The 10850-nt window shown below is 52.0% G+C and overlaps 1 protein-coding gene across 1 annotated transcript in view; it reads right to left on the reverse strand.

Moving 5' to 3' along the window:
- Nucleotides 1-258: 258 nt before the first annotated feature.
- The window catches only part of MCM4 (minichromosome maintenance complex component 4), a 12938-nt gene continuing 2346 nt past the window's right edge, over nt 259-10850 (reverse strand). Inside the window, exons 6-17 of the mRNA XM_024127056.3 lie at nt 10369-10464; nt 10191-10286; nt 8706-8844; nt 7532-7752; nt 5893-6013; nt 5206-5465; nt 4501-4866; nt 3935-4062; nt 3043-3250; nt 1992-2220; nt 1447-1580; nt 259-831 (exon numbers count right to left, since the gene is read on the reverse strand). Of these exons, the coding sequence (XP_023982824.1) occupies nt 739-831; nt 1447-1580; nt 1992-2220; nt 3043-3250; nt 3935-4062; nt 4501-4866; nt 5206-5465; nt 5893-6013; nt 7532-7752; nt 8706-8844; nt 10191-10286; nt 10369-10464 (2091 nt within the window). The 3' untranslated portion in view covers nt 259-738. The remainder of the gene's footprint in view (nt 832-1446; nt 1581-1991; nt 2221-3042; nt 3251-3934; nt 4063-4500; nt 4867-5205; nt 5466-5892; nt 6014-7531; nt 7753-8705; nt 8845-10190; nt 10287-10368; nt 10465-10850) is intronic.

A 10850-nucleotide genomic window follows, 5' to 3' on the forward strand; every position in this document is an offset into this window, starting at 1 on the left:
TCATGGTGACTTGAATGTTCCAGGGATTACCTGTTACCATAGTATATCCACCTGAGATTTCAGCCTATGGTGGCTTTATGAGAATGACTGCTAGAATTGAAATAACTTTTGAATAAGATGAAATGTATTATATCTTAGTGGGTTTATGACTTACACAAAGTACCCACCGTCATGAATTTCCATGAAAGCAGTGTTTATTGAAGCTTTTTCCTTAATGAAAAATGATGCCTGATAACCAAGTATTACTTATTCTATCATTTATTGAGGAAAAAGTTTTACATATTAGGGTGAAGCGGTAGAAAGCAGTGACACGGAACCCCATCAGTTCCAGCCTCATGGAGCCAAGAGAACAAGCCTCAACTCAGCGGGGACACCGCTGGCGGTGCGCCCCACCACAGGAGGGACGGGAACACCCGAGCATCTCCACGGCCACGACAAAGTCCAGCACAAAACCACGACCCAGGCCGCTGTCCCCAGAGAAGAGTGCACCCTGCTGTCTGTACCCACACACAGCTCAAACCTGGTGCTAAAGAAACGGCACTTCAAGAAAACAATCGTACCGTATCATGCTCATAAACTGGCACAGTGCTCTTTACTTAAAATGTTACAAAGATGAACACACACGCTTCCCCAGGAAAACTGAACCCAGGTTAGAAAATCTTTATGCAGCCAAGTAATGACTCTGAGGCTCTTTCTCCCACCGGGGGCAGGGCAGTGACCAGCGCTGCTCGTGGGGCTTCAGAGCAGGCGCACCGTCTTCCCAGTTACCGTCAAGAAGTCATCATCCGCCAAGGCACGCAGCGCTTCTTCAAACATATCCTTGGTAATCGCCTTTGGGGAAAAGAAGAGAAAAAGAACTTTACACGTGGAGCTGCCCTCCCCACTTAGAGACACAATGATTTCCAAGCTAAAGAACCACTGGAGTCTCCTTCCTTCCTGGTGGCTGTACACACGTCTTAACGCTCCGTCTTGGGAGTGGCAAACGTTTCCTGCCAAGGGCCAGGAGGGGAGGGCGTTAGGGAAGCAGGCAAGACTGGACCCGACCAGCAGAGCTCTTGCCATGAACTCAGCTTTCCTTGTAAGAGCAAGAGACTGCAAATGCTCTAAGTGCCCACCAAATGGTTAAGTAAATGACGGGGGAGGCATGAGATAAAGTGAGTAAGTCATGAAGTGGATTCTGCGTCACAGATGAAGCTAAGAGTACGAACTGACACGGCTCAAACCATGCGCCCACGTCGACACAGAAAACCGAAAGCCCCACAAAATTCTCATCGCGATCATTCCCTGATGGTGGGTGGTGACCTCACTTCTCTTCTTTATCTGTAACTACTTAAAACAATTTATTACTTAAACTACAAACGAAGGAAAGAACTTAGAAAAAAACATTAAAGCAGCATCAAGGGAAAAGAAAACTCTATTAAACAAAATATACACATAAACACTTACTATATCAGACTGTCCCCGAATATCTTCAAAAAGTTGCTGGTATTTCAGGGCTGGCGTTTTGCCCTTGGATAAAATAAGCTTTTTCAAAGCTTCAGCTAACTCTTCTTTCCGTTTACGAGAGGTGGCACTCATTCCTGATTTAAAAGAAATTAGTGAAGACGTTTTTGCTCTAAGGAAGCAAAAGTGTTTCAAACTTCCATTAATATTTCTTTAGTCATAAATCAACTATACTCTTAAAAAAAAAAACTGTTTAGTCGTGTCACCAAATAAGGTTAGGGGACAGTCGGAGCAAGTTCCGAATTCTGTTCCCAGTTTCTGAAGAGCTTATTTATAGCTGCTCCTTTCCACTGAGACAGTCCAGGCAATGCGCACAGAAGCGGAGCCACACTCGCTGGGGAAGAAACGCTCCTCCAGGGCGCGGTGCCCGGAGGGCGGGCAGGACAGGACCAGGCCGTGTGCGCCAGCGTCCACCTCCTCAGCACCCCTATCACGTGCTCAGAGGGCCCGCCCAGGGAAAGGCGGCGCCTAGGCCCGCGCAGCCCCACCTGTGGTGAGGATGGAGATGTCCACGATGCCCGTCCGCGGGTCGGTCGCCGACTGCTTCAGGGCCTCCCGGTGCAGGCGCTTGGCCTCCTCCACGTCGATCGCCTCCACCTTGTTGGAAAACCGCACCTTGGCGTGGGCTTCGGCCAAGCGGGTCAGCGATTCCAGCTGTCGGGGGTACGCGGACACCATCCCTCGGCCGCTGCCGACCTTCCTCATGTCCACGTAAGCCTGGCGGGACAGGGGACATGCCAACTCCTCACACGATGACCTCAGGGTCGCGCCTGGACTCTGGCCAGTCGGGCTCCCGTTAAATAACCCCCTGGGCAGGTAGGTCCTGAGGGGAGCGAGAGCGGGTCCAGCCTTGGGCCTCGAGCCTCGTCTGGGGGAGGCACGGGTGCAGCTTTAGGACGGGACCGGGCAGCAAGGGTGTGCAAAGCCCGGCACCCAGAGGACGCGGTGTTGGGAAGGGCAGCTGAGGACTCTGGTCTGTTTACACCCCTGCGAGGAGCAGGCCAAGGATTAGGGGGGCAACATGCAAGAGGTAAACTGTCTAAACCCATACACGGATGATGTAATTCCTTCAAGATGACAGAGACGGAAAACCGTGTCATCACTTGTAACTTTCACGTGGGCATCTTCAGGGCTTTGTCAGGATGTCAAGCCCATCAAAGCACCAGGAACCTTCTTAGTGTCACAATGTCTACTGAGTGTGTGTCATCATGCACTGCTGCCCACTTAAAAGGTACTAAGAAGTGAACATAGACTACTTAATTTTTTAGAGACGAGCAAATGCAGCCCAGAGACCAGAGTTACAAAGTCACTAAGTAGCATCACCTATATTTCAACTCAGGTATCCTGGTCTTAAACACACCGTGCTTACAAGTATTTAAATATAAAAAGAGTGTGCACAATGTGTAGACATGAATCCTTTCCCCCTTTCTACATTTGGAAAACTCGATTTTGCAACACAGGAGGGAAAACAGTTGTAGAAGTTTCAGAGGCTGCTTTAGAGGCTGAGCGGCACCCAGCTGCGCTTTTGGCCGCAGGTACCTCGATGAGTGCCTGGCTGGCGTCCTGGCTCAGCCGCGGCAGGACGGCGCTGTGTGCGTAGGCGATGTAGTCCCTGAGCACGGCCATGTCCATGACCTCCTCCTGTGCCTGCTCCTCGCTCTGGTAGTACAGGGACACCAGGTGGTGAGCCAGACGCCGGTCGTACGCCTCGTCCTGAGGGTCCAGCATGAGGAAGATCAAGTCAAACCTGAGAAAACATCGTCAACAGTTTTCCCAGCTGGGACACCCACGTACCTGTGAGTGGACCCCTGGGCCTACAAGGGAGGGAGGCGTGTCCTGCCCACGCGGCCTGAGGAGCCCCGGCCCCGCAGGCCCCTCCTGCCCGGGAATACCGGGCACTGAAAGCTGAGCCAGAAGCAAGATGCTCCCGAGGGAAACGCTGCTGTAATTCTGAAGACTGGAAAATGCGAAGAAAATACATTCAACTCTTTTGGGGAGAAGGAACTATCTGTTAGAACAGTCAAGTAATCAAAGTCTAAACGTACCTATCTTTGAGAAAAAATATGGACTACGTGACTCCCCTTTCACAAGTTTAATTTTCAGGCCCTTATCTACTGTGTAAAACCGCTCTCTGCACTTTGTTGATTCTCTACAGCAGTTTTAAGACCGAGAGCAGTAAGAGGCGGGTTTCTGAAAGGATGAAGGTGAAAGGCCCTAATTGCTCCAGAAAACGAGTAGGCCTCAAGGTGAGCAGCAAAACACACCGTCCTTGCCTGGAAAACTCGTGACCAAGCAGATGCGCAGCCTTTGTGTCGGCCTGAAGAGTTTGCATTAGCTGGGCTCTGCCTTGTATTTCCTCCTCGAGCTCACCTTGACATTCCACGGAGGAGCAAAGTGAGGCCATCTAGTCTATGAAAACGTGTTTTCGTACCTTGACAACAGTGTGTGGGGCAGCTGGATATTCTCAATGGTGGTTTTTTTCGGGTTCCACTGAGACTCGACAGGGTTTGCGGCTGCCAGGATGGAGGTGCGGGCGTTAAGCTGACAGATAATCCCAGCCTGGCGGAGGGACAGTGTGGTTAGAAACCGAGGCCGGCAGGAACCGTGACTCACCTCCACCCGTGTGCCCTCCACCAGGGATCCGCCGTCACCGCGAGCCACGTCGCCCGGCACAGGCGACTTCTGCACAGGCGTCCTCCTGGGGACAGTGCTGAGTCAGGCCAAGGACCGAGCTGTAGACGAACATTCGCTGCGACTGCATCTTTTTCAGTGACCAAACCCCTTGCATTAGGACAAATGCAAGTTCTATGAGTACCCACGTTAGAGGGTTAGGACAGCGCAAAGGAGAAGAGAGGATCCTGTGGAAAACTCAGACTGAGCTGGGACCTAACGGGAGAAGAGTCGGCCAGTTTCCCAAGCGGCAGGCTCCACGGATGCTCAGGCTGTAGCCCCCGACGCCCCAGCTGTGCCCTCGCCGGGACGGAACGGGCGACTGACCTTGGCGATGGAGAGCGTCTGCTGCTCCATGACCTCGTGCAGGACGGAGCGCGTGCTCTCGTTCATCTTGTCGAACTCATCGATGCAGCAGATGCCGTTGTCACTCAGCACCAGGGCGCCGGTCTGCAGCACGAGCTGCCGCGTCTCAGGGTCCTTCATGACGTAGGCGGTGAGGCCCACGGCGCTGGAGCCCTTCCCGGACGTGTACTGGCCCCGGGGGACCAGGTTGTACACGTACTGCAGCAGCTGGGACTTGCTGGTCCCCGGGTCCCCGCAAAGCAGGATGTTGATCTCGGCGCGGAACTTGCCCCTTCCTGTGTGGCTGAAATCCTTTCTCGTCCCGCCAAAGAGCTGAAGCAGGATTCCCTGGACGGGCGGACAGACAGACAGACAGGTCTCAGTGCTCACCTGCTGCTGGCAGCTGAGACGCGGTCAGATGGACAAAGGGCGTCAGTGAAGAGATCAGAGGACAGGAGGGGCTGCGAGTCAGCCCTGGGGCATGGATGCCACAGGGGCCCGGACCCCACCCACCCCAGGCGGCTTCTGTGCCGAGGATGCGGACCATTCTCGTCACCAACAGCCAAGGCAGGCGGCGGGCCCTGCTCGGCCCAACGGGCCGAGGCTCAGCCTTTCCGGGGTGTCCACGCTGTCTGACCCGAGAGCTCTCAAGCCCAGCTGCAAGTGAGAAGCCCATCAGTCAGTTACCTTCTTTATATCTTCATGCTCATAAATGCTCGGAGCCAAGGCGGAAGCGAGTCTCTCATAAATGTCTGGTTTTCTGGAAAGCTCTTTAAGCAATTCCACACGCTTCTCTGAGAAAAGTTTCTGCTCTGCTTCTTCGTCGAGGCCATGCAGACGCTTTGAGTCGGTTTTCCGATAGTGAATGACGTCGATGTGGGTTTTGTAGACAGACTTCACGTTGCTCACTCTGGGATTGACGCGGATGGGGACCGCTCGGTAGATGCCTGAGGGCACAAAGGACACACTCCCACCTGCTCGGCCTGGAGCCCGGGGGGAGCAGGGCTCTGGGGGGCTCCGAGCAGAGCCGGGGAGGCTGACCCGGGACCACTGCCTCCACACGCTAGCTGCTCGCCTCTGTTTGATGCATCGCAGTTTGAAACAGAAGTTCATTTCTCTTAAACCGAATGTCAGCAATTATCAATAACTATCTGAAAGAAAGTACCTAAATCCCGTACCAAGAACCTAGAAACAAAGGAAACCTGAAGAGCTCAAATACTGAAGTTCGCTCACAAGTTATCTCAGACAGTAACAGGGAGACAGCCTACCGTCGGGGCAGGGGCCGTGTCGGAGGTCAAAGGCAGGCGCTGGAAACAGTAGCCCGAGGCCAGGCACCCCCGACCAGGTCACAGGGCTGACTCTGGAGCCCCTCACCTGTGACGTGCACTCTGTCCCCAGGCTGGACCTTGTCCACGAGGTCATTGTGAGCGGCGAGGACGACCGTGTGCGGCGTCTGCCCCGCGGGCATGTCTTCAGGCGACTCCTGGAGCTTGATCTGAGAGGGTGGGGGGCAGATGCCTCAGGACAGGCCCAGAGCCCTGCCCACCCAGCCACTCCTGACAGCAGCCCCTCTGCTGCCCCTGGGACCTCGCTGTTTCCACCTCTGGAAACCCAGCTTGGGGCGCATTCTGAGGCGGTTGTTTGTTCAGAGGCTGCCCCGTATGGGGGCGGGGATGCCAGGGCTGTTTTTCCCCGTCCTAAGGCTGTGGCGGGAACGTCTGCATCAGCGCCGGCCTGCATTTCTAGTTCCTTCTGGACACCGCTCCCAGGGCGCTTCTGGGTGGAGAAGTGCCCCCGCTCAGGTCACCGTGCCTCCCAAAGTCTTGCCTGTCCTCCTGGTGACATCGACTCACCCACAGCATCTGCCGAGCAGCTGCCAAGCTCCGTCCCGCGTGCTGGGGACTGTGCCCCAGAGAGGAGGGACACACACGGTCCTGGCGGTGCCAGGCGTGGTGGTAGAAAAAGACAGGAGGGAGCGAGGGGCGGGGGTGGAGGCTGTGCTTCCCACCATCAAGGGCAGGGAAGGCCGTTCTCAAACCAGGTGACCACCGGGCAGAGGAGAGGCTGTCAGGGAGGGGCCCCGTGCTCTCAGCGACGGGACAGCAAGTGCAAGGGCCCCGAGGCAGCCTGGAGGAGCCGGGAGGACGGCGGCAAGTCTGCGGGCAGAGCCTCGGGAGCACCCAGGCCCAGGAACTGGTGCCCACGTGAGGTGAAAGCTACTCAACTCGATGACCCTTCCATCAGCAAGGAGGTGGATGCTTTTCACACTCGTTAGTGTTCTCCTAGTGACTCCCAATAAGGGAAACTATCTCTTGTCCTATACTTTGAACTCATTCTCTTCACTTAAAGTTAAGATCACTTAAACATTAAAACAAATCAGAAAAACTTCACTCCTTATGCACACGTTATACCGTTACAATCGCAGTAAATAAATGGTTTTCTGCCTTTCTCTGGCATTTTAATCTGCATCTTAAAATTTTTCATGAATAAAGAGCTACAAGGTCAAACTCCCTAGGCAATCCAGTTTGTGAGAAAAACTTGGGGAAAACTTCTCCGCCCTTCTTTCCCAGCGGTAGAGCTGCCAAGGGACAGGGTTTAATCAAACGGGGTTTGCTGTTCTTAACGTTGTACACACTCTTACATCCTACAGTCTTAAGCATTTCCCATAGACGCATCTCGTGTTAAATTTGACTTAATAAATCACGAATGACACTGAACTTAAGATAGTCAGTTGGAGAATGCACTCCTCCCCTATGACAAGCGTGGAACACAGCGCACGGGAGCCCGAGGGCGGTACGGCAGTGCTGCTGGCCCAGGGCTGGGGCCTCAGGCACTCCGAGTGCCCAGCCTCGCCCTCTAACACACCTGCTCTCCGAGGAGGCAGGAAGCTGCTCAACCCACCAGGAAGCATGGTTTCAGGGCTGCACGAGTGGACAGGTTACACCTGGCTTTTGAGGACCCGGCTGGGGCAGAAGGAGGACGGGGCACGCGGAGGGGGGCAGGGGCCACGCACCATCTGCTTGTCGGAGAAGACCGAGCGGTTGTGGATGAGCGTCATGCTGTGGCCGGTGTGGCAGCGCTCGCACACGCAGGGCTCGGCGATGCGACCGCGGTCTATCTCCACCCGGGCCGTGTGCGCGCACACCTGGCACTGGAAGAAGGCCTCCTGCATCTCCGGAATCAGCTGGGACGTCCTGATCACCATGCCGCTGATGGCGATGAGCTGGTCGATGTCTGCAAGGCGGGGAGAGAGGGCGGCTCGTCCCGGCTGGGCGTGGGCCTCCCCAAGCTGGAGGCCAGCTGGGGTGGGTCTGGCTCTGCTGTCCAGTCCGGGAGAACCTCACTGGAGGCATGGAGGTGCTGGGATGGCCGGGGTCACAGGGAGACGCTACGGCCAGAGCACGAACATCTCACTGGGTACCCTCAGCTCTGGCCTGGGATGCCCCTCCTGTGACCAGTCTGCCCCCTCTCAACCCCTTAAGTCTACTGACCCTTGCTGAGCTAGGCCGACCCGAGGCTGCCTGGGGACGACCGGACCTCTGAAGTGGCTGTCACAGCCCATGCACTCGTGATAATCTTCTCCATAGTCAGGCCCACTATACGCGGAGGGTTCAGAGACTTACCTGTCCCACTAGTAACTGGGGCCTCTGATATAGCATTTCCCCAAATAAATAACGTAATAGAATGTTTCAGGTCTGCTTTCCAAATCTTTCACCACAAAGTCCTCCCGCTGGGGCCCAGCATGCCCTGCTCTCCCTGGGCTGAGACACTCCTCTGTTCTTCTGCCTCTTCTCTTACTTTCCAAACTAGGTTTCCTCCTTATGCTTCAGGGCAGGGATCATATTTTATATTTGTCTTCTACTTTGATTCTGAGAGAGTGCCTTCTTAGTAAAATAACTGTAAAACTACCACAATTGGATAAGTTCATCTTTAGAAAAGTATCAAAACGAGTTACAGCATCTTTTATATAACTTCAGTTTAGTTAGAACAGGTACGGTGGGCCCATAAGCATATGGGGAGCTGAACCTGCAGCGGTTCCCGTCAGCTCACAGCCCACCACCATCACTGTCACCAACGCCTTTAAAGGTCCTCGACGAAGTGACATTCACATAACATACTTTCTTGCTATTACAAATGTTATCTTCTACACGTCAACTATATCTCAGTAAAGTGGAAAAAAATATTACCTTCTGGATTCAGGTTCCTCATATTCTTAGTCTTCAATGCGTTGAACGGTCTTACTTGAATCTGATGTTCTAAGATTGAGTCAGGATAGCGGTCAAAGAAGATCTCATTGACAGCCATGTCGAAAGTTGGGATAACTTCCTTTAAAAACAAGTATAACGGTGCCAAGCTGTGTCTGTATTTTTATCTTAGGGTTAAATCTAATAAAGCAATTCATGTTAGCAAGGCATAAAAACAAAAAGAATATGGCATAATCCAAAAGCATCACCCTATAAAATCACACATACTATTTGTAAACCCTTGGGCACACTGAAATCTCTCACCTCTGCATCTTCTCACTAGAGTTAAATGAGATGAGACATGGACTTCCCTGGTGGCGCAGTGGTTAAGAATCCCCCTGCCAATGCAGGGGACATGGGTTCGAGCCCTGGTCCGGGAAGATCCCACGTGCCGTGGAGCAACTAAGCCCGTGCGCCACAACTACTGAGCCTGCGATCTAGAGCCCGCGAGCCACAGCTACTGAAGCCCACGCGCCGAGAGCCCGTGCTCCACAGCAAGAGGAGCCACCGCAGTGAGAAGCCTGCGTACCGCAACCAAGAGTAGCCCCCGCTCTCCGCAACTAGAGAAAAAGCCCATGCATAGCAATGAAGACCCAATGCAGCCAAAAATAAATAAAATTTTTTAAAAAATGAGGGAAGACATTTAATCGTGCCTTCAGGATGTGCTGGCATGATTGTAGACTTTTAATTGGCAACAGAAGCTCATACTTTCATGTCTTACTTTTCTTCCGTAACAGAATGATACCAAAATAGGTTAAATCCTAATTATTCCAATTTGTTAACACCTGTTCCCCATCTTGCAGATAAGGAAACAGCCTCTGGGAAGCTGAGGAACTGGACCAAGGTTACACAGCTATTAAGCAGCAAAATCAAGATTTAAAACCAAGTCTGCCTGCCTCCAAAGCCTAAAGCTACAATCAATGTAGCTGATGCTTTGTTGATAAAGCCTGACCTTAAGCCCAGAGAAGACTGCAGTATGGTTAACACAACCTGTTAGAGAAGGCAGGTGTAAGTGTTTTCGTTTAATATGTTTTAAGTCATTAAACCCAACAAGCTGTCAATCATGAGTCACCACTGTTTTATGTACTAAGAAACGCTGCCAACCAAACGATGGCATGCCGTCAACAATAACACACACCCCAATTTCTAATGTTAACGTGTGGAAAAGTGTTCATCTTAAAGAAGATAGAACATGGTTTTAAGAGGTTTTGGGGGACTTCCCTGGCGGTCCAGTGGTCAGGACTCCTCGCTTCCACTGCAGAGGGCATGGGTTCGATCCTTGGTTGGGGAACTAAGATCCCACATGCCATGCGGCAACCCCCCGCCCCCCAAAAGGTGCTTTGGAGGCATATTCTCTGTTACTAAGGAAACCCTACAGATGTTCTAGATGTTTACTGCAGTCCCCCAAGTTCAAGGGCAAATTCTTACCTGTGGGTAGCAGATGAGCTGTCTGTATAGATTTGTGTCGAATGATCTTATATGTTCACAGTTTACGTTTAAAAATGGCTCTCCAATGACATTAATCTACAGGGCAGAACAAACAAGTTATATCCTGCTCACCATTTCAACCCCTAGTTTGAATTTTCAGGTTAGCGTATTTCATTACCTCCCCAAGTCGCTGCAGGTACAGAGGCTCAGTAACGTCTGTGCCAACGCTTTCTTCTTCTCTAGCCAGAGGATCGATGAAACGCTGAAGAAATCTCTTAGTGTGGGGAGAGAAACAGTAAGCTTAACGCAGTTAGGAACCAGCAACTACTCAAAATAAAAGTTATGAATGCTGGGGGCCACGTATCTTTTCAAGTTAGCTAAGACCTGGAAACAGCCCAAGTGCCCATTTATATAGACAATTGGCTTAAGAACGTGTGATACATACAGATTTATATATGGATACACATGATGGAATATTACTCAGCCATAAAAAAGAATGAAATTTGCCATCTGCAGCAACATAGGTGCACCCAGACAATATCATACTTAGTGACATAAGTCAGATGAAGACAAATAATATATATCATTTTCACATGGAATCTAAAAAGTAACACAAATGAATCCATATACAAAACAGACTCACAGACACAGGAAACAAAC

This window comes from Physeter macrocephalus, chromosome 15 (genome assembly GCF_002837175.3).
Source record: "Physeter macrocephalus isolate SW-GA chromosome 15, ASM283717v5, whole genome shotgun sequence".
NCBI classification, from domain to species: Eukaryota; Metazoa; Chordata; class Mammalia; order Artiodactyla; family Physeteridae; genus Physeter; species Physeter macrocephalus.